Source organism: Dermochelys coriacea, chromosome 6 (genome assembly GCF_009764565.3).
Source record: "Dermochelys coriacea isolate rDerCor1 chromosome 6, rDerCor1.pri.v4, whole genome shotgun sequence".
NCBI classification, from domain to species: Eukaryota; Metazoa; Chordata; order Testudines; family Dermochelyidae; genus Dermochelys; species Dermochelys coriacea.
In genome coordinates, this window is record NC_050073.1 from 102,129,165 (window position 1) to 102,152,956 (window position 23,792).

The 23,792-nt window shown below is 39.0% G+C and overlaps 1 protein-coding gene across 6 annotated transcripts in view; it reads right to left on the reverse strand.

The window, feature by feature from the left end:
• Positions 1–341: 341 nt before the first annotated feature.
• The window catches only part of ATG2B (autophagy related 2B), an 85,980-nt gene continuing 62,529 nt past the window's right edge, over positions 342–23,792 (reverse strand). For 4 of the 6 annotated variants that reach the window (XM_038404401.2, XM_043516338.1, XM_038404400.2 and 1 more), the window contains exons 31-42: positions 22,589–22,815; positions 21,865–21,973; positions 19,110–19,304; positions 18,382–18,483; positions 16,644–16,722; positions 11,290–11,494; positions 10,140–10,209; positions 9,336–9,418; positions 7,461–7,582; positions 7,172–7,326; positions 5,360–5,509; positions 342–3,984 (exon numbers count right to left, since the gene is read on the reverse strand). In XM_038404401.2, coding sequence (XP_038260329.1) covers positions 3,754–3,984; positions 5,360–5,509; positions 7,172–7,326; positions 7,461–7,582; positions 9,336–9,418; positions 10,140–10,209; positions 11,290–11,494; positions 16,644–16,722; positions 18,382–18,483; positions 19,110–19,304; positions 21,865–21,973; positions 22,589–22,815 — 1,728 coding nt within the window. In that variant the 3' untranslated portion in view covers positions 342–3,753. Of the gene's footprint in view, positions 3,985–5,359; positions 5,510–7,171; positions 7,327–7,460; positions 7,583–9,335; positions 9,419–10,139; positions 10,210–11,289; positions 11,495–16,643; positions 16,723–18,381; positions 18,484–19,109; positions 19,305–21,864; positions 21,974–22,588; positions 22,816–23,792 lie in introns of those variants that run through there. The other 2 variants (XR_006281972.1, XM_043516339.1) reach the window with 2 other exon arrangements.

A 23,792-nucleotide genomic window follows, 5' to 3' on the forward strand; every position in this document is an offset into this window, starting at 1 on the left:
ATACATCAAGATTGGTGCAGATAAGTTATGATCTAAAAATAGTTCTCAAAAGTATATGGAGGGCACAAGTACTTTAAGCAAAATATAGAAAGATTAAATATTTTAATTCCTTTCACGAGTGGTTTTTAACTTCATAAGATTCTATTCTCTTTACACTAAGAAATTATATACAAACAATGCCACAAAACTACTTTACCAGCAAATATGTAAAAAATATACACATACATGTACACACAGTTCCTTTTCTGTCTAAGCTACAGTAGGGTGTTTGTTTTTAAGGAAATCCAGTGTAAATACATGATTAATATTTACATACTAACCACAATTAATAGGTTTTTTTAAAATTTGTAAACCAGATTCATTGCAAGTTAAAATAGTTGAGAGAAGCATACATTGTGAAGGCTGGAAATGGATGGGACTAGATGGAAAGATGGGTGCAAAATGATTTAATATATACATCTGTTGAAAAAGCTTGTATTGCTGTGAGAGCTGGGATGGTTAGGAATATACATTTAATCTAAATTAACTGCTGGATTTCACTGTTATTTTACAACAAACAAAACAAAAACAAAACACCCAAAAATATTTGAATGTACTTAAAATTTAGGTATTATATTTTCAGGTGTCGGGATCAACTCCACTAAAAAAGGAATTTAGCTTGTTGATGTCATCCTGCAATTAAATAGCATTTTGCTTTATCAAGAAAGCCCATCTCACTAGCGACATTAAACATTGATAAACTGTACAATAGCAAACAAGCAAAAAAAAACAACCAAACAAAAAAAAAAACCCACTGTAACTGATTTTTTTTAGTGATGAAAATATTAAACACTCACATCCACCAAGTATGTAGCCATTGGCGACATGACTACATGTCCTTAATCTATGTGCAAGTAAGTACTGGGTATACTGTATTATTAAAACTGTGTTCTGCTCTGCAGTTTAACAACTGCCAACTAATACCTGAAAGGAAATGGAAGCTGCTTCTGAATGGAGCCAGTTATAGGCTCCTTAGTCACAGAAGAGATGTTTATGAAGAAATTTTTAAGAATGATGGAAGTGATCTCTACAACAGGTACTTCCAGGGCACTTGCCACTATACTGTTAAGAGCCAAGATGCTTAAGAAAATCAAAATGATAGTTTTGAGCCTGTCTCCCTGGATAGCATCAGACTAAGCGGTATTAAAAGTAGCATCGGTCAGTATTTACACCTTTGTGAATGTGTACAGGGAAGAAAGCAAAATAGAATTGTGTATGTTATTTACACATCTACACATTATACAGGGGGTTCAGATCTGTTTAAACTCATTTGGAGTTATTAAAAATGTTAATAACTATAACAGAGTTTGTTACAGTGAAGAGCTCAAGTACAATAACCTTATCACAAACCTCATCATGTAATGGAGATCTACAGCACTGGATTTGGAAGTTTGTGTGCAAATTACATACACTCAGATGCATCACCCACTATAATCAACGTTTTAGTTAAACCTTATCCTGTGTATTTTGTAAAGTGCACCCCCTCACACACACATTTATAGTAACAAACAGCACATTTGGTGAATCCCTTTTTCTATACCCTATATAATTTTTTGATTAAGAACAAAGAGTATCCACATCTGCAACACATTTTAAGATAGTGACCTAGTTTAAAGGTTGAATTTATTTATTTTTTAATTTAAATGGAAACCTTTCTGTTCAGCTTTTGCAACCTAAACAAAATTCTTCTAGCCTATGAGAACCAAGAAGCTAGCCATAAACAGATCCGTTTTATTGAGCAGGTTGAATAAGTTGCAAGCAGTAAACAGCACAAATAGTGAAAAGTGAAGTTTGAAAATTTGAATTATTAAGAGACAATGAAAAAGAGAACTTATAAAAATATAATATTATACCTTGACAGTGTGGATCTGTGTAGAAATAATGTATTCTAAGGGCATCTCCCTGTACACTTTGATGGTGGGGAATCCGTAAATGAAGTAAAACTAAATAGCCATTTCTTTAAATTCAACTGTTAAAAATAGTTTATATATATGATAAATAGACAGATCTACATTGTCTATTACAGTATATGCCAATTAACTTTGACAGATCTTTACCAGCATGGCTGATATATTGGTATACTAGACTAATAGTAGCAAATGGTAATGACTGCAGCTACAGTATACTACTTATAACATAATTCCACTTACAAGGATTCATTCAAGCGGTGTCAACTGATTATGATGCATTTACCCAGGTGTGAAATGCTCACCTCTGATCTTTTAATATAGAAATTACCAAATAATTAGACAACGAAAAAAATAAACCCAACCCCCAACAGACAATAGTTCATGTCATTAGATCTTCAGCTTTTTTGGGGGGTGGAAGATAAATGGCATCTCCTCTCAGCTGTGACAAGATGCTTAATTGATACAACCAGCCAGTGACAGGGTACCCCAATTAAGTGGATTCTAGTATATCTAACAAACCCAACAGTAAAATGTGCCATTTTTAAAACCAAGACCTTGTTTGTAAGTAACATTTTGCTTAAAAAATAATAATAATAATAATAAATAATAATAAAGCAGAAGCTGAATTGCTGCTCATGACATTCAGTTAACCAAAATTGTATTATAGGAGTTTGAAATATACCATATTGTGAGAATGGCAAAAACAACAGTTTGTAACAATGTAAACTTTAAATAAAGGGAAGATTATTAAAATATATTCTGCATACAATTTTAAACTAAATTATGAAATTGTATTTTTGTACTCTGCTTAGGGTACCTCATCTAAACAGAAACCCCTTACCTACATCAGTTCTGTAACTGCTTTATTTTTAAAATATAGTTATTTCATGATAGGCAACAGTAGATCAGAAGACAAAGACACTAGTATTTTTCATTTAATAGGCAGTTTAAACAAAGCAAGACACATTGCAATTTGTTTTTCTTCCCTTAAGATTTTCATCAAATGTTGTCCCTTTCAATAATTTGCATAAGTTTCTAAATCATAAAGGATAATGCACATTACTGTTTATTCACACTATAAAAAAAGCACAATATACAGGCCATATCGTTTAAAGTGCAACACAACAGAACATGTCTGCAACATTCAGGTTCTTCAAAAACCCACAGAAGAAGGAATTTGATATTTAGGAGGGACAATTATTGTTCACAAGCATATGGACACAGTGTAATTGCTGAACAGTTACCAAGAGACTGTCCTTGTTGTAAGTGCCACACTAAAAACAATGCTCATGACCCATAAAATTATAACATTCTGTCTGACTTCTTATCATATGGCTTCCATGTCTGATGTCCAAAACAAAATTCTTACTATTTAGTTACTGAAGAGCATCTATGGAACCCTTTATCGAAGACAGTTCTTTTAGCATGCTCAAGAAAACTTTTAAAATACACACAGTGTCACAAAGGGGCTGCTGATTCTAATGGCAAATCAAATGAACCAAGAAAAATATGGTAACTGAAATACAGCAAGCATGTTTCTGACTTGGCAGCAAATGCTCCACTATGTTTGACACTAGCTACCAAATGTATTGGTAACATGCAGCATGTCCACAAGCAAGTACCAATTTGATTTTCACTTCTGAACTTTTTGGTTGGATGTTTCGATATTACATTGTTTGAAAAACCATCTTGTTCCTGAGATGAACACAATAAAATGAAATGAGTTCCATCTAAAGCTGCCACTGTGACATAAAGTTATGTATTTCCAGCATCGTTATTCTCTTGCTGAGTCATATTTAAACTATCAATCCTCCCCAAGGCGCCATTTCTGTGACTCTTCTTGACGCACATCCGGACGGATTTGATTTCTCATTCCACCTAAAACATTTGAGGTTGCCTCTGTTGCGACAATGAGAGGTTTCACCACAGCTGGTGGAATTTGGCGGAGGACTCCTCCTACTGCTCCTGTTACCCCTCTGTTCTCATGCTCTCGAGCAGCAGTTTCATATATGGTCTGGGCAGTGTCTGTAATTCCCTTGGGAAATTGAAAAGAAGAAAAAAAAAATCAGTTACCCAAGAAGAAAATGCATCCTTTTCTAATTTTATGGACAACTTCAGTTGGGGCTTGTCTGCATGGTGGGGTAATGCATTCTATGGGAGTGTGATTTCTAAAGCACACTAACATGCTGCACATAAATTGGTCTGTGTAATCTCTGCTGTTGTGCACTAATGGTTCCCTAATGCACTTTAATGTAGAATTGTTTCCAACAGCACTATGTTAAAGTGCGCCAGCAGAGTCTACAAGGACCAATTAATATGCAACACATTAGTGTGCTTTAGAACTCAAACCCCCATGGAGTGCATTACCCATTGTGTAGACAAGCCCTTGCTCAGCAGAAAACTGTGTGTGTGTATTACATCAACACTTTACTGTAACTAAAATCTGATAAACATAGGAAGACTAATTTAATATAATTGCTTGGGGGAACTTCTTGGACAGTGGAGGAAGCAGGTTTGGGCTATTCCAAAATGATGGAATTCACTGAAACTTCCTCACTTCAGTTAGACTCACGGGTCCTCCAACTATTGTTATCACACAAATGTCACCCCAAATAATGACAATAATAAAAAAAATGGACATTTTTACTAACACACAAGAGATTAAACAAATAACTGAACCACAATACAACTAACTACAACCCAGCTAATAATTCAACTTTTTAACATACTGCCATGGTAGAGAAAGACAAATTTCACTCGTTTCATGCGCAGGCTGCTGCTTAAATCATAAATGCCTGAAATTTAGTTTTAGATAGTGTTAGATGCTAAAAAAGAAGAACTGCTACGTCCTTCTAAGGTTGTTGATATTCACTAGGACAAATCAGCAGAACAATATCAAGGGAGATTAGGTTGGATATTAGAAAAGGTTTCTAACTATAAGGATAGTTAAACATGGGAACAAGTTACGTACTGAGGCTGTGGAATCCTCATCATTGGAGATTTCTAAGAACAGGTTAGACAAACACCTGTCAGGGATGGTCTAGGTATACTTAATCCTGCCTCAGCTCAGGGGAAAGGAGTAGATGACCTGTTGAGGTCCCTTTCAGCCCACATTTCTATCATTCCATGAATGCAAATTTGTAGAACACAGATTTTCTATTGATTCAGGTTATAATTCATCTTGTTTGCAAGGTGCCTTGGCCTAATTCTGTTTCTCAGATTTTCCCTACATGTGAGACTTTTATAGAGTTTGGTCTACTGAATTAGATTGTATGTTTCAAATTATCTGATATTTCTCTCCAGCTGAAATTTCAAAATAAGAACTTTTTAATACCATCTTACATATTTCATATTTTGCTTTAACAAGGTTTAATTGCAGTTTGGTAAAAAATAACAGCATTTGTGCATACCTCTTTTACCACACTGTATGCTTTGGCCACACCTTCCCGTAGGTCTACTGGCTGATGAGCTAAGCGATGCCGAGAGAATCGTTTGACCTTTTTTGTCTCAATACAACTAGGACCTGGGGAGACCATGTCATAAGCAGTTTCTGCAGCTGCCTAGGGATCAGTTCAAATGAAAAATAAATTAATACATTCTTAATATAGCATTTGATCACATACCTAACCAACCCGATTTACAAAAATTACAATGATAATTCAGCACATACGTTCTTGGTTGTTTTTTTTTTTTTGAAAGATATGAATATGCATTTTACATGCATTCCTCCCTCTATCAGTTGTTACCACAATACTGGCTATGTATTAAATATGAGTTTAAAAAGGGCAGACAAATATGGTCTCAGAAGGTTTATATTATACTCTACATTACATATTAGTAAAACAGTCTCATCACTTTTACACACTGAACCACCACATGAGTCATCAGAACTAACATAATTTCTCCTTCTTCCCTCTGTCTCAATGTACAGCGATACTATAACATTAAAACCCCTTTTTAATTTTGTTTCACAGTGGAATGATTTTAAATCAAGGTGATTTTAATCACTGACTTAAATGATAATTTAAATAACTAAAAAAATCATTGATTTAAATAAGGTTTGGGCTTCGTAAAACTACTTTGAAAATTTATGCCACTGCAATTTTAAATTATGTTATAATAAACTAAATTATAAATGCTGCTTTTTAATTGTCGCTACTGGTAAGGTTTATATTTTATTTGAATTTTACAAAATGGCAGTAGCTGAAAATTGAAAATTAAGGCTCTGTTCCTAAAACACACAAGCAGGTACATACCTTTAATCATATGAATAGTGCCATTGACTTCAATGGGAAATCTCATATGCATAAAGTTAAAAAAGTGCGCAGTAAGTATTTGCAGCTTCAGGGGCTAAAATTATAATTTTACTAAACTCTTTTCTCTTAGTGCATAGAACTGTTTTCAGTTAAAAACAAAATTACTTCAATGTTAACAGCAGAAAGTTATTCAGAGTTTGAAAACATTAATAAAGTTAGTGTGAACTTTTTATATACACAGGTCAAAATTTTCAGAAGTAGGAGCCTAAAGCTAGGCTTCTAAACCCATATTTAGGTGCCTAAACTGGGATTTTCAAAAGCACGTGAGTGACTCAAGAGCACAAGTCCCACTGATTTCAAAACTACAAATCCTATTGGCGGAGCACAGCTTTGTCCAAGCATTTTGGCTTTTCAGACTCTTGGATGTGCAATAGATCAGAAGGAGGTGTTGGTTGCAAATACAGCACAGGCTGTTGGCTTACAATTTTGTGTTGATCTCACAGAAGGAATGAGCCCCTGGGCTTGTCTCTCTCTCAGCACGGATGAGAATTTTAAAAATAAAACGTCTTAGAGGAAAAAAATTTCTGCGTGAAATCTAAAATATGTAATTCTACTAACAAGGACAAAATATCCACTTTCTCAATTAAAGACGATAAAATGGGAGGAGGATGGTAAAAAAAAGGAACATATACATTACAAATCATAATAGAAATTAAAAAATTATTTTTAATTTTTTAAAGCATGATCTTTATCTACCCTGATTTATTTGCTGTCAATGTTTCCGTATTGCAAGTGTTTCAAGTGAAATCAAATAAGCCCTGAGTAGAGACCATCTGTTTTCCATTTTTGTACAGCACCCATCACCGTGAGGCCCTGATCCACAGTGGGGCCTTTGGGGACTACTATAATAATTATTACTAAAAAACTTGTTCTCTTGTCTATCCTCAGACATAATGTAAAATGTACCTGTATGGTTTGAACCATTCTGTTTGTTAGCTCTAAAGCTGCCATTGCAGTGGAAGTACCAAAGGAAGCTGCTCCTCTTTGAAAGCCTCTTACAATACGACCATCCTTTCGGTACTGTTCTATTGGTAACCATACTAAGTCCTTCAGACCTTGAACTGAAATTACAGCCAGAATGCAAAACACATAACTTGTTATATAAACCTTTATACCTTGGAAAGCTGCTAAATGCTACATTCAGATTATTTTACCAGGGTGATATGTATTAGAACAGTAACAGAACTGAACTCACCTAATTGCACTAATGAATGCATAGGCCCTACTCCTCCCAGGATTCCTGGTAGCTGGTTTTTCTTTATGTCATTAAGCCATTCAGCGATGGCATAAGAGAATAGCTTATCCACACCTAACAAACTATAACAGACAGAGTTATTAGTACTTATGAAAAGCAATGATAACTAAAGCTTTTGGTACTGTCTCGCATGACCTTCTCATAAACAAATGAGGGAAATGCAACCTAGATGGAGTTACTATAAGGTGGGTGAAAAACCGTTCCCAGAGAGTAATCATCAGTGGTTCACAGTCATGCTGGAAGAACAACGAGTGGGGTCCTGCAGGGATCAGTTCTGGGTCTGGTTCTGTTCAATATCTTCATCACTGATTTAGACAATGACAAAGAGAGTACTCTTATAAAGTTTGTGGACGATACCAAGCCAGGAGGGGTTGCAAGTTCTTTGGATGATAGGATTAAAATTCAAAATGATCTGAACAAACTGGAGAAATGGTCTGAAGTAAACAGGATGAAATTCAATAAGGACAAATGCAAAATACTCCATTTAGGAAGGAACAATCAGATGCACACACACAAAATGGGAAATGACTGCCTAGGAAGGAGTACTGCGGAAAGAGATCTGGGGGTCATAGTGGACACAAGCTAAATATGATTCAACAGTGTAACACTGTTGTAAAAAAAGCGAACATCGTTCTGAGATGTATTAGCAGGAGTGTTGTAAGCAAGACACGAGAAGTAATTCTTCCGCTCTACTCTGTGCTGATTAGCCCTCAACTGGAATATTGTGTCCTGTTCTGGGTGCCACATTTCAGGAAAGATGTGGACAAATTGGAGAGAGTCCAGAGAAGAGTGACAAAAATGATTAAAGGTCTAGAAAACATGACTTATAAGGGAAGATTGAAAAAATTGGGTTTGTTTAGTCTGGAAAAAAGAAGACCTAGATGGAACATGATAACAGTTTTCAAGTACGTAAAAGGTTGTTACAAGTAGGTGGGAGAAAAATTGTTTTTCTTAACCTCCGAGGATAGAAGAAGCAGCAATGTGCTTAAATTGCAGCAAGGGAGGTTTAGGTTGTACATTAGGAAAAACTTCCTAACTGTCAGGGTGGTTAAGCACTGGAATAAATTGCCTACGGAGGTTGTGGAATCTCCATCACTGGAGATTTTTAAGAGCAGGTTAGATAAACACCTGTCAGAAATGGTCTAGATAATACTTAGTCCTGCCATAAGTGCAGGGGAATGGACTAGATGACCTCTCAAGGTCCCTTCCAATCCTATAATTCCATTGCTTGAGGGATGTGTTTTCTAGTGAATGAGAACAAGAAAAGATATTTAAACACTAAAATAAGAGGAAAAGTGAAGGCTCAAATGCCATACTCACTTACCCCTGGCAAACTGAGATATTTAATCTTTCTGCTCTCCCCCGTAAAAAAAAATATCTACAGTTGCATTCTGGAGTATGTTAGTGGAAGAAAACTTATGGGGAAAATTGATAAAGAAGCAGCACAGCTTCATGTTATTCCCATAGGCTCTCAATCAGAAAAGAACTTAAGTATGTGTTTAATTTTAAGATTTTATGGTCAAGTTCAGTACACGGTTAAGAATTGTTTTGAACAGAGATGCTTTCCTGAATTGGAGCCATATTAGACAATTCTCTGCCCTAGTTTTCATTCCATTCACAGCACAAACTTCTATAAACAAACAGTTTAAGTGCATTAAAAATGAAGTTTCTCCTTATAAAAATCATTGCAATGTGCTCAGAATTTTAAATATGCTTAATATGGAGATGTTACTTTTTGCTTGGAATACCCAATTACTTGCAACGTCCACATCCAATTTCCAGAAAAAAAATCATATTAAAATTTCGTAAACTCACCCATGTCGATAGCAAAGTCTCTTCAACTTTAGTTCTGAGCAGTTTAATTGTGCAAGACCAATCAAAATCCCAGCTAACGTACCCTGAAAATTAAATACTTGATTAATCTAAAAGTCTATCTGCAATACGCAATCTGAAGTTGGGAAATAAATACTTGAGAACCTTGGATCAAATGCAAATTTTACTGAATATATTTTAAATTGCATACATGGAAATAAAACCTATCCCCATAACCCATATTTATTTTATTACAGCATTTTGAACTATGCCAGATGAAAACTGACACAAGGTGCTTTGGATTAAGAAGCCCCAATACAAACTTAGCAAACTGGTGTAAGGGAAATCTTTGGATGGCACAGGCCTCTCCAGCAGTACGGAGGTGTATCAAGGGGAGCACCCAACGGCTTAGCTGGAGCTCTAGTGCACTTCATGCATCCTCAGATGGTGTCATGGTCCCTTGAAGGCCATTCCTGCTGGGTAAAAGTGGCTGGCATTCAACACCCAACCAACCCCAGGATTCAGGGGAGAAGGTACACAAAAGTGGCTTAATGCCAGTCCCCTTTTGCCCCAAATCCTACAACTTCCTGTGCTGAATAATGGTGAACCAGACCCAAGGATCTACCCCATTGTTCTCACGTAACAGTTCCATGTTATTTAGTTTCACTGAAAGTTTAAATAAGTAATACTTGAGAATTTTCAAGACTACACTGCAGATGGGAAGGTAGCTCAAAGGATAGTTCTGCTCATGGAAAGAAAACACACAAACATCAGTTTTATCAGATAGTCTCTGTGTTGTAAACAAACCTGATCCATTGAGACATGTTTGCCATGGTAATCAAGACGTATTGGAACTTCTGATATAAATCGAAATTCTCTGAAATATACAAAGGAAACAATCAATTTATTACAATGAGAGAAACCGAAACAGGAAATAAATGAAGCCATTCAAAAGGAAAACCAAAGTATGAATCACAAATAAGTGCATATCACATTATAATATGATTCTCTTCAGTTTTTTTGTAAGGCATATATCACTATAGCGCACCTTAGACTGTTGTTCTTCTCCAAAAAGGGTGCATAAAAAGCAATGTGGGGTTCCATGTTCACCGTTTCAATGACTTCGAGATCAAATCTGCTTATTGTATAAGTTTGTATAATCTTTTTCTAACTATCAGCCCAGCAAATTAATCTTGAGATCAGAAAGTCAAGATGTATTCCTTCTCAATACTGTATCAGCACAATCCTTTCCAAGGGCCAATTCTGCCCTTAGTTACACTGGTGTAACTCCACTGTTTTCAGTGGCTTTCCACACATGAAAATGAGAGCAGAATTTGGCCCAGCAATCAGAATGTAGTTAACCGTTCTGTTGGCGATGCATGTGCTGGGACAGAATCTAGCTCGCTCTCCCACAGCTTGGTTCTGCTGTGCTAACAAAAGTAGAAAGTTAATCATTATAAGTAGATATAACTGAATGCCTAAGGCAGAACTATTGAATAAGAAGGTGCAATTTCTTCAGTCACTTTTTAGGGCAAAACTACTTTCAAGCTCATCTCATGATATTTTACTATTGTAACCCTCTTCTCTCCCATAACATCCAGACCCTTAATTCACCGTCATCCTTGATTGTGTTAATTTTAATTTAGACTCAGCTCTTGAGTGCAGGGACCAGTCATTTTATTTCTTGGTAACACACCTTGCTCATCTATGGTGATGTATCAAAGCTTTTATTGAATTTCATTTTCTTCATACACGTGACAGTTTGAAAAAGCTAACAGGAAATTCAAGAAATGTTTATTTTTCAATGATACGTCATAGTATTATATTTAAGCTCTGGAAGAAAAAGATCATGCCCATTGAGGCTGCACAGAAATTATTATAATGCCATATTTTATAAAAAGCAGTTAAAATGGTGGAATATGTGTACCCCTCTGGAAATTCTGCAACCAAAATTTACCTGAAAAAGACTGGCTGATCGCTGAACGATGTCTCTTCATGTGAAAAATGATGGTCCTCTCCATTAACCATATCCACAGAATCAACACTATCATTCTGGCTTGTTTGCTTGTGTACTGAGAAAGAAATGACCGGGCTTGGGTCCTTGAAGCTGCCGACATGCTTGGGCAAACTACAGGTTACATCAGCACCAGGAGACTTTTTAACTGAGAATAAAAATTTATATACAGTAAACAAATAATTCATAGTCTTTCACAGTAATTTTAAACAGCCTAAACAAGGTGTGGTTTTTTTCTTTGTGTCTAATGAAACAAATCCATGCTGTTATAGTTAAATGCACTGTGGTGTATAAAAAGCGGTTACTCACCTTCTCGTAACTGTTGTTCTTCAAGATGTGTTGTTCACGTGGATTCCAATCAGGTGTGCGTGCGCTGTGAACATGGTCGTTGGAAAGTTTTCCCTTAGCTGCTCACGTTGGGTCAGCTATGGAGCCCCCTGGAGTGGCGCTTCATGGAACTCAATATATGACCCTGCCGACCCAACCCCCCTTCAGGTCCTTTTTGCCAGCTACTCCAACAGAGAGGAAGGAGGGTGGGTATTGGAATGGACATGAACAACACATCTCGAAGAACGAGAAGGTGAGTAACTGTTTTTATTTTTTCAAGTGCTTTTTCACATCCATTCCAATCAGGTGACTCCCAAGCTCTACCCTGGAGGTGGGGTCAGAGTTAAGGAATCACTGATTGGAGCACCACCCTGCCGAATGCTGCATCATCTCTGGCGTGTTGGGTGATAGCATAGTGAGAGGTAAATGTATGCACCGATGACCAAGCTGCTGCCCTGCAGATCTCTTGTATCGGGATCAGGGCCAGGAACGCAGCTGATGAGGCTTGTGCCATTGCTCTTGTGTAGCACAGGGGAAGTCAAGTGGTGCTTGGCCGCTATCCCTGGGTATGGAGCCGGGGAGCGCCAGTGCGGAGGGTCTCTTGTGGTTGAGTCCTTCTCGGCACCGTGTTGTGTATGAATGCCAGAGCACTCCGTACGAATGCACCCAGTGCTGGGTCTTGGCTGTCCGCAGTTGGCTGTGGGCGAAGAGTGGATTTCATTCACAGTTGCTTTAGTCGGAAATCATGCTCCTTTTTGGTTCTTGCCAAAAACCCCTGCAGATTTTGCACCTTTCCGTTTGGTGCGCTTCCCCCAAGACACTTTAGACAAGAGTCATGGGGATCACTGATGGGCATAGGCTTTTTATAAGCACTGCAGGGCTTAAAGGTTTGGGCTCATGGCATGCCCCAGAGCCAGAGAGGGGCTAGGGATTGGGGAGAGACCCCCGCTCCCAACCAACTATCTAAACTAACTATCACTAAATTACTGTAACACTAACTATAACTGATAGAAGAACGCTAAGGGAGCACTTGCTGAGCAAGTGAGCACTGTTCCAGGGCCGTCGTGGATGGTAAGAAGGAACTGAAGGGGGGGATCAGGTCGGCAGGGTCATATATTGAGCGCCATGAAGGCATCGCTCCAGGGGGCTCCACAGCAGACCTGATGGGAGCTGCCAAGGGAAAACTTTCCGACAACTGTGCACGCGGCGTGCGCACACCTGATTGGAATCGACGTGAACAAGCACTCAAAGAACAAACTGGATTTTCACAAGAATAATCATATTTGTAAAATGCTCCCAATACGTAAAGTTATAAATAGTTCTATAGGTAGCTAAAGCTAACAAATAAATCATTAAAAAAAAGTCAGGAGTAAAGATTTATGGTAACAAGCTCCTCTTGATGAGAGACTGGGTAAAATTTTCAGAGTAATTTTCAAGTAAACCTTTGCAATTTCTAAGCATTCATGGGCTGGCAAAAGCATTCATGGAATTTTATCAGAAACCCTACTGAGAATTACACAGCCTGTATATTTCTGCAAGTTGCACCAAGGAAAGTAGGTGATTTAAGATTGTTTACATACATAGAAGAGAATACAATATAGTCAAAGGGGGAATAATATTTAATTAAAAAAAAATCTTATTCTCTCATTTTTGTCCAGGTTTACAATGACAGTTGAATGAAAATACTACTTTAACTTAATACTAACATTTTACTACCTGCATATAAATATAGGATATGATTCCTTCTGCAAGAGCTGCATTTAACTTTAAATTAGTAACTCCACATATCCTTTAACAGAGAAGGAGAAAAATAATTTGTTTTGTTTATCCATAGCTCCAACACTTTACACATATATGCTCACAACTTTTCAGAAGTGTTCACTAATATACTTCAATTTTTGGGTGCCCACCTTGAGAGATATCTTGTGATTGGTCTTCAGAGGTGCTGAGGACCTATGTGGGTACCCAAAAACTGATGAAGAAACAAACTGTGGTTCTTCGAGATGTGATGCAGATGTGTATTCCACTTAGGTGTGTGCATTCCCAGCACACTGGAGCCAGAGACTTTTCCCTAGCAGTACCCATAGAGGAGTGATGCTTGCGCTTCCTCTGGCTATATGAGGCAGCGCTGCCCCAACGCCCCTCAGTTCCTTCCAACTGAAAGCCCACAGAAGGAGACTCCAATGCAAAGGGGATGGAGGGTGGGTCATGGAATACATGCCTGAATCACAACTCAAAGAAACACAGTTACAGTAAGTAATCATTTCTTCTTTGAGTAGATGCAAATGTGCTTTCCACTTAGGTGACTCACAAGCGGTACCCCAATCTGGAGGTGGGGCTCCAAGTCTAAGGAATAGGGACTGTAGGACCACCTTGGGAGGCCTGCATCCACTCTGGAAGATACAGTAGTAGCATAATGGTTCTTAAACGTACATATGGATGACCACATGGCTGCCATTCAAATGTCCTGTATGGAAACATCACTGAGGAACACAATTGCTGTCACTTGCGTTCTTGCAGAGCGAGGCCATAGCCACAGTGGAGGCGTAGCTGAAGCCATCTCATACTCAGTCTTGATATAGGATGTTATCAATCTAGAGATGGTCTGTGCAGAGACCACTTGCCACTTCCTGCAGTCTGCATATGGTACAAACAGGTGAGGTGAAACACAAAATGGCTTAGGACAGTCTAGATAAAAGACTAGACATCACCTGACATCCAGAGCACAAAGGCGCTGTTCTTCTGAGGAAGAGTGCAGCTTAGGGAAAAGCACAGGTAAATACACTGCCTGATTCAGAAAAAACTGATAGACCACCTTGGATAAAACCTTAGAATGTGGTCGCAGTGTTAACTTGTCCTTAGAGAACTGAATGTAAGGAGGTACAGCCATTAGGGCCTGCAACTCTCACACCCTTCTTGAAGAAGTGATGGCTATCAGGAATGTGGTTTTCTAAGAGAGGAGGGGCTCCAGACAGGACACAAGGGGCTCAAATGGAGGGTCCATCAGAGCTGCCAGAACGGTGTTTAGGTCCCACAAGGGAACCGAATCTCAGACCAGAGGATGCAAATGGATAAACCCTTTCAGAAATCTCCTCACCATGGCATTGGAAAAAAATGACTTCCCCCAAACAGGGGGATGAAACACATATATAGTAGCCAAATGCACTCTCAGCAAACTGAATGCAAGGCCCAATTTCTGAAGATGTAGCAGGTACTCGAAGATATCCTGGATGGAAGCCCCTGTCACTTGTGTCTCGTGAGCCCAGGACCACAGTGAGTACCTCTTCCACTTTGCTAAGGAGGCCATCCTAGTGGAGCACTTCCTATTGTTGAGCAGAACTTGTTGGATAGCCGCTGAATATTGCTGGAGCAACCACAGAAAAAAATTAGTGGGTGCTTAGTACACACAGGCAGCCAGCTCCCCCCTCCCATCTCCAGCACCTCCCACCTGCAGGCAGCCCTGCTGATCAACTCCTCCTGCTCCCTCCCAGCGCCTCCTGCTTACTGCGATCAGCTCTTCCATGGTGTGCAGGAGGCGCTGGGGGGAGGGAGTGGGACAGGACGTGCTCCAAGGTGGGGGCAGAACTGGGCAGGAAGAGGCAGGGCAGGGGTGGAGCTGGGGCAGAAGAGGCAGGGAGGGGGTGGGGACCTGGGAGAAGGGGTGGGGTCTGTGGTGGAGCCAGGGGTTGAGCATCCCCAGGGCCCAAAGGAAGCTGGCGCCTGTGCCTACCCTGCTGAGCTCTGTTATTTCCAACTGTTATGGCCAAAGAGCTCACTGATATGGGTAGGGCATTGGTGGCCAATAGGGCCTGGGCCCTATTTCCCAGCTTTGGGGTACATGCCAACCCTGGGAGCCATATTGGTCCATTGGCGGACCTCAGAGGTTGTCATGGGATGTGGAATGGGAAGATGACAATCCCGACTCGGAATCAGAAGAGCCCTGTGATCTTGGGAACATGGGAAGAGCGATGCCGGAGAGACTCAATAGGTGGCTCGATTCATCCATCGCCCAGAACGAGGCAGGAATCAGTGCCCCCAGTGAAGGCAGACCCGTCAGTACAGAGCATGCCAGTGCCACAGGCAGCATCAGTCCTGGCACAAACATCGATACTGGAGCACCTGAGTACATTGACATCAAGGATGATGAAAGCCACCATGGGAGCCTTTGTGGTGTTGCAGGTAGGGAAGCCAAAGAGGGTCCTGGTGTTGAGGTCCCCTGTACTGATTCCAGTACTGGTTTCACGGGGAGGGGAGCAACTGGATGTGGTGCAAACAGACACAAGGGTCCATTGGAGAAGCTATAGGTGGCGCACCTCTGGCTAACGCTAAGGGCAGGACTGAAAGACAGAGGAGATCTGTTGCTGCCTGGTATGTGGACACAATTGGGACCAGCATCTCAGTTATCAGTACTGGACTCAATGGAGGCCAGACCCAGAGTTTCCACCCTTTCCACTCAGTACCAGAGAAGGATCCAGAGGTACCCGTACCATCAGTCCCAATCCGGTTCACACTTTTTCTGGGGGAGGCAGAGGTGTCGTCCCGCAACCTGAAGCGGTCCCAATTGGTCTTATGAGACCTCTTTCTCAGCACCAATGGAGGAGAACAGCTCATATAGCCAGGGGAGGGGCCACAGCCATGAGGCACAAGCACCACCCTCTATGCATATTGGTAGGCAAATGTCTCTAACTCCAGCACGCTGAGCGTGCGTACACCTAAGTGGAATACAGCTCTGTATCTACTCGAAGAACACCACAAAATTAGAGAACTCTTCTGAAAGCTTTGGGCTTAATAAATAAATTACATGTATTAGCGTACGTGCAAGTGTGCACACACGCACACGCACACACACACACACACACACACACACACACACACACACACACACACACACACGAGAGAGAGACACACAGAAAGAAAGAGGGAGAGGGGGTAGAGTATGTATTTCCAGCTTACTACACCAATAATAGTACCTTCTGGATCCGGAGTCATTAAGACTTCCACGTCTGTAGAAAGACTAGTGAAAAAATCCTTCAGGAAAAACAAGGCATCCTAAAATAAAGAAATAATGCAATCACGTTAAAGGAAAGGAAACAAATCACCTCAATCTAGAGTTCTCTGAAGAAACCATCCACAATCCTGGATGTTATGTTTCTGTGGGGACTTGCACATCAATCAAAGGAACAAGAGGATACATTTTAGCATCCAGAGCTTGAGTCCTTTTTTCAGTTGCAACCTAAACCAAACAATACATTGACCTATATTGTGCAATGGAGAGCCATAGGCAGAAATGTGGGACTTCCCCTTGGACTGCACAGCACATGGCGCAGCTGCTTTTGCAGTACTGTCCCAATCCCTTCAGAGGGTGGGGGACATGCATGGTCCCTGCACCAACCCTCACAGAATACAGTCTAGGACTATATTACTTTTCCTTTGGCCTCTTCTGCGTAGCTAGAGGGGAACCTGTTAGCATGGATCCATTGGAACTGAACTACTAAAGAGTCGAGGAGGTCTTTACTGGGGGCTCCAAAGCCAATGCGGAGGCCCTTGCCTCCAGGGAACACAAGGCAGAATGTGGTTCATTCTCCAGGGGCTGAAAAAGTGGACATCATGTACTGGGCAAAGCTAAAAACATGGTATAGGAATGTTTCAAATGGGGAATTTTCTTGGCTACTAGATGGCAGCACTTCCATGCTATATTTCTGTTCTTGGTGGATATAGTATGAAATTATTACAGACTATGGCAGGGAGGAATTTAAGAGGCACAAATGGCGGTAAGTTAGGTGTTTAACATCCACTGAAAGCCAATGGAAGGTAGACACCTAAATGCCATATGTACTTCTGAAACTCTCCCCCTCCATAGTCTGCAGAAATCAGTCAAGGAGAGAATTTCAAAGTCATATTGCTCATTTCTATCAAAACCAAGTCATTACACTTTTAAACTTTTAGAACTTCTGGGTTTGTGACGCTTCACACACAGTGGATACTAAACATATAAAAAACATCCTTCCTAACTAATAAAAAAAAATCCTGTTAGAACTAATTTCTACCATCTCTTTTCAGTGCTCTCTGCCATTAACATTCCAAATAGCTGTTAAGAGTAACAAACGGCAAAGAGCTTGTGATACAGCCATCTCACCATGTCATGTGCTTCTAACTAAAATATTATTGACTTGTCTTCTTCACATTAGAATTCAACATTATTGGACTTACTTTCAAATCAATGATAATTTACTGGGATGACAAAGATATACAAGTGTTGCCAAAGCGTAAGTGTACTCAGGTCTTTAAAAATTCACTGTTTCAAAAGTCACTGACTTTTTCAGAAGTCTCAATGAATGAAGTGCAATTTTTGAGAGCATAGCATTTCTGCAGATATTACTAGTCTTTAAATTAAAAAGTCTAGTCACTGTGTTGGATGAGCACTAGACAAGCTCAATTGTTAAAAGAAATTTTTCATATAAAACGGTCATAGACAAATGTACAAGGATATATATGTATAGCTGCAGGAAATCCAAAGTTACATAACAGAAGGCAATCAAACCCACAAAAGAATTCCATAAAATGTGTATTTGAAGGTTACAAGTGTAAAGATTATAATAGTACTCATATTAAATTTCACCAAACAAGCATTTAGAAAGTGTACATTGGCACAATCCAAAGGGCACAATGATGCTTCATCTAATGGACAGTGTCTCTAGCATCACCAACCTGGTCGATATTGAGGCGAAGTGGCATTAGTGATACACGTAAACAACACTCCTGTGGTGATCTGCCAGACTCTGGACGGACATGTAATGCTTTAACTGTTAGCTGCAGAACAAGAATGAGACAGAGACAAACTCAATATGTAAAAAATACAAAACCCCAAACCGAAAACATTGACCAATGAAAAGTGTTCACCTTTCATTCATACTTTGAAATTATTACAACTTCTGTCCTTGTAACATATCTCAATTTGCCAATTATATAGCTAACATGGGATGAGTAACTTATCATGGATTGATGTATGTCTGAAAGTTCACTGGAAAAGAAAAGCTACAAATGAAACAGATCTCCAAAGCCTCTGACATGAATATAATAGGTGTATATGCCTCCATACGCAGCTGAAATTCAAAGTGTACACTCACAAAGTGATGCATACTCAAAACTGAAGACACAGTGCAACTTAAGTAAGTATGTGTTTGTTAGATCTATTTTAAAATTGCTATAACCTTGAAAAACAGGATAGAAAGAATATTATTTGAGATGACCTTTTTTATACCAAACTCTACCTACAAGAAATTAAGAAAATATCCTACATTGACATAAAGCTTATGCTATTACAACATTCCATGATTTCATACTTGCTCTTCTGCAATACCAAGTAACCCACACCATTCTCACAATTAAAATGTTTGGTTACTATAATATGCTATGAATACGTTTCATAACCTTACCATATTAGAATGTGCTTTTCTGGGCATCTCCTTACTACAGTAGAGATAGAGAAATTTATTCATCTGTGATGTAGCCAAGCGATCTCTGATCTCAAGGTCTTGAACAATAAAAACCTGTCGGGACACTGGCTGCTCCAACAGACTGGATTCACATTCTGGCCCTCCTGGAGGATATACCTCATGCTGGAATTTCACCTTGGAACAGAAAGGCAAAAGGGGATATTAAGGTTCAATGCATACAAGCCTTTACAATATAACAGTTCTGATAAATCTAGGATTTTAAAAATCATGGATCAGGCTTTACAATCATGAGATTTTAAAATAAATAGATAAATGATGGGGGTTTGGGAGTCTGATGTCTGCACTCTTAACAGAAAAGCCTCCTGACCCTGCTTTGCACATTCATGTTTTAGGATGAAGATTCAACCTGAAGCAAATGGAATATACAAACATAAAAAAAGAGGGAGAGAGAAGAGGTGTTTTCCACCTATTCATCCTGCCACAGACTTTTATTTTCCTCTCAGTCCTAGGGTGGCATTTTCCTCACCGACTGCCTGTTCCCCATGTGGTCTCCAGTGATGTTCTGCTTCTGCCCCATACCAGGAAACTCATGCTCCTGATCCCCTGTCAACCTCTTCCAGCAACTTTCTCGTCTCTTACACCCAATCCCTCCACTACTCCAGCCATTCTCCCCGCGCAACACTTCACTAATCCTATTTCCCCCTTGCCTGCTGGCAGCCTCCCCTCCACACAGCGCTTCTCTCCAGCAACCCCCACTTATTCCTCTCCTCCACTCCTATGCTCCGTTAACCCTCAAGTCATCCTCCTCCTTTCCCCCTTTCCATGTTATTTCTCCCCCCCACTTGTCCTCAGATGTTCTTGTTAACTGCTAGAAATAGCCTACCTTGCTTGTCACCATGAAAGGTTTTCCTCCTTCCCCCCCCCCCGCTACTGGTGATGGCTCATCTTAAGCGATCACTCTTCTTACAGTGTCTATGATAAAACCCATTGTTTCATATTCTTTGTGTGTGTATACAAATCTCCCCACTGTATTTTCCACCAAATGCATCCAATGAAGTGAGCTGTAGCTCACGAAAGCTTATGCTCAAATAAATGTGTTAGTCTCTAAGGCGCCACAAGTACTCCTTTTCTTTTTGCGAATACAGACTAACACGGCTGCTACTCTGAAACCTTTCCCCCTTACACACTCCAGCAACCTCCCCGCTCTACTATTTAGTGTAGATTAGGACTGCAAGTACAGCAAATGGAACAGTGACCTCTGGTGACCAGCAAGGAAACTGCAGGCAGCTGATCCCAAATTCCTGAGGTTGCCTGCAGATAGAGCACGATTGTGAGAATATTTAAAAGTGGCCCCAATCCATGACATTTGTAATAATATTGTGAATGTTGGCCATGAAGATATCAGCAAATCATCAACTTCTAAGTCAGGTTATCTGACATTTGAGCACTGTTCAGAATCCTTATATTTTTCACACTATGACCCCATTATTTTCAGATGAATATCTTTGCATCATAGCAATTGATTTATATCCTTACACTGCACTAAAGAGAGGAAAGCCTTATAAATATGCTGTTAGTATATATGTAAAGCATCCGCAATGATCTAGAGGGAGCCATTACACTTTGACAGAATCACTGAAATATTCATGTGGAATCTTTAACTTTTCTTTTTCCCTCCTTTTGCCATGACAATAGGTCTGTAGGAAAGGATAAAATAGAAAATCATCACACATTTTGCTTCACATTAACAGTTAATGGGCTGAATAACTTTAAGCAATATAAAATGTACAAGGAATTTGAAGGATAGAAGTAATTTGGTTTTACATAAGAGCTTTCATGCTCAAGAGACTTTCCAAAACATTCGCAAAAAGAAAAAAGTGGCACCTTAGAGACTAACAAATTTATTTGAGCATAAACTTTCGTGAGCTACAGCTCACTTCATCGGATACAGACTAACACGGCTGCTACTCTGAAACCTTTCCAAAACATTGTAAGAGTGAAAAAATGAAAAATGGTTCTGGCTATTTTAAAAAAATATCCATCTATTTACTTTAAACTTGCTTAACCAGTAGCTGTTTGCTAATGATATTTTTAATAGGCTCACATTCACCTTTCTAAATTCCATACTAAAGCTGAGTATATCATTAAAAATAACTAAATTAAAAGTAAATTAGCATAATTTGGTTATAGCAGTAATAGACTGTTGAGGCAAATGGTGTTAATGATGCCATGAGGTGACCAAATATTACTGAATATCAAGTTACGGAGTAACCCCAGACATCTCACAGTTAATTCTGAGGGAAATGTCTACAACGTCTTCATAATAGCAATTTCAATTTTGAGTAAACGGAAAGGTAAGTTTTACCATGATAAGGATAGCAAAAGTGGTGGGGAAAAAAGGATTCTGTCAAAATAAAAATACTTTAAGGACTAAAAGCAAATATTTTAATAACTGTTCAGCTTCCCTCATTTCAAATACAGTTGCTAAACAAACGAAGTTGCACTATGACAACCATGCAGCCCTGCAAACTCATTTGATAAAGAAATTCTAAGTCCGTCACTCAGCATAACTGTGTTAATGGACTTCTGCATCTAAGTAAGATTAATGCTCATTTTTTACTGGTAAGCTTTCTAGCTTCATGGAGTCAAGAGCTCATCATTAGGGTTTATAAAGTCTTTAGAATATATATTATATATGCCCTCATGTCTGTAGATTTTTCTGTTATTATCTCACCTTGCTTAACTGTATTTCCATTAAGAAGTCTGGGTTCCTTCCTCTTCCCCCACATGTCGTACTACGTCCATGTCTTGTTGGTGTGTGAGAAGGAGAACTATGAGGACTACTAGAAATGGGAGAAAAGGAGCATTTTTTCTGAGTTTAGATTGAAAGTCAGCCCATACCATCTCTAACCACACAAGCATGCATATTTTATTGGGATTTATTAAATATTTTTATGGTCAAAAAAAGAAAAGGAACACTGAAAAACTGCTGTATTAATATAAACTAAAAATATTTCTCTCATTTTCACTGTAATAGTTATGCGGAGCTTGAGGCACTGAAAAATATTATAAAACATATACACTGTTTCCACTGAATTACCATTAATAAAATAACTCCTATTGTTACCCAAAATAATATTAACTCTCCTCCACCTGCTTAATATCCTCAAAACAGAATCCATTCTCCACAACAACCTTCAACACATTTATCCCCAATTAAACCCACTTCCCACAGGGAAAGCTTGGTAGAATACATTTGACTTTCAATGTACCCTGTAGGTCAACAAATTTGAACTCATTCAAATTAAGGAGTGGGAGAAATACATTCCAGAATTAAATTGAACAGGATAGTCATTATAAAAAGAAAGTATATTAAGTTCATCTAACTCTCCGTTTTGAAATCAAATGCACAATGTGTGGATCTGAAAAAGAAATACTTAGTTACCTAAAGCACTTACATAAAACTTTTAGCTGGAGAAGTAGTAGGTACAGTCCCAAAATCCTTTCCTCCATAAAGATGCCAAATAAGAGAGATTTCCTTCACAACATAACGAACCAAAGGGATAGGAAAATGTAGGGGGGCTTTGCTCATATCTGTCTTTTTTACAGGCAGGCTGAAATAATTGTCTTTTATCAGGATTGCATCATCAACCATTATTTTCACTACTGGCTCTTCCTCTTTCTCCTAAGAAAGTTACACAGGAAAGTGAGTGCAATTCTTAATTTCTTCATTCAATTGTTTAATGTCTTCAAGATGAAAACAGGTCAGTGTCCTCTTTGCTTCTATATGAAGAATATGGAATACAGCCCCAATAACTGTTCTTGTTTTGGTAATAACAGGTTATATAGGGAAGTTGTGGAATCTATGTCTTTGTGGGGTTTTAAAAACAGATTAAACAAAACACCAATCAGGGATGGTCTAGGTATACTTAATCCTGCCTCAGCATGGAGGAGTATGGGGGTGGACTACACGACCTCTTGAAATCCCTTCTAGTCCTACATTTCTAAGATTGCATGGCCTCAAGACTCAGGACAGCTTTCTCTTGAATTGAGATAACCTGATATCGCCTAACTATGAGAAATAAAACAAACTGAAAACTGAAAGGAAATAAAATATGTCTCTTCATCCAAACTGAAAAATTAAGTCTTAAAACATAGTGTGGAAGTGCTACTATTATGCTAGTACTGCTGGAGGTGGAACTTCTGAGGGTTAGCCAAGTGAATGGGGGGCTCAATATCAGAAGTCTAGAGTTGACTCTGGTCTGTCTAGATAAAGGCAATTTATCAGTGATAGTTTAGTGGTGATATTATGAGAGAAGAGAAGACTTTTTAAATGTCAATACTCTGTCTCATAAATCTTTTGTGCAGTGGTGAGTGAAACATTGGGAGTTAAGAACTGATATTTTTGCTGATCCTGTTGCTGTTTACCCACAGAAATTTTTGTGCGAAGTTTGGTAATAGGGTCTATAATAGCAATGGAAAAAGGCATTACTTTTAAATTAAAACTTGGATTTTCTGATAAATGGATACAAGACAAATGCTTCAAGGATAAAATATCTTGTTAAGTACTGTACTTTTCTTATAAGCCTTTTCAACTACACTATATGTTATGATTAAAGATGTGTTGAAATGCCAACACAGGAAAAATGCAAATTTGCTACT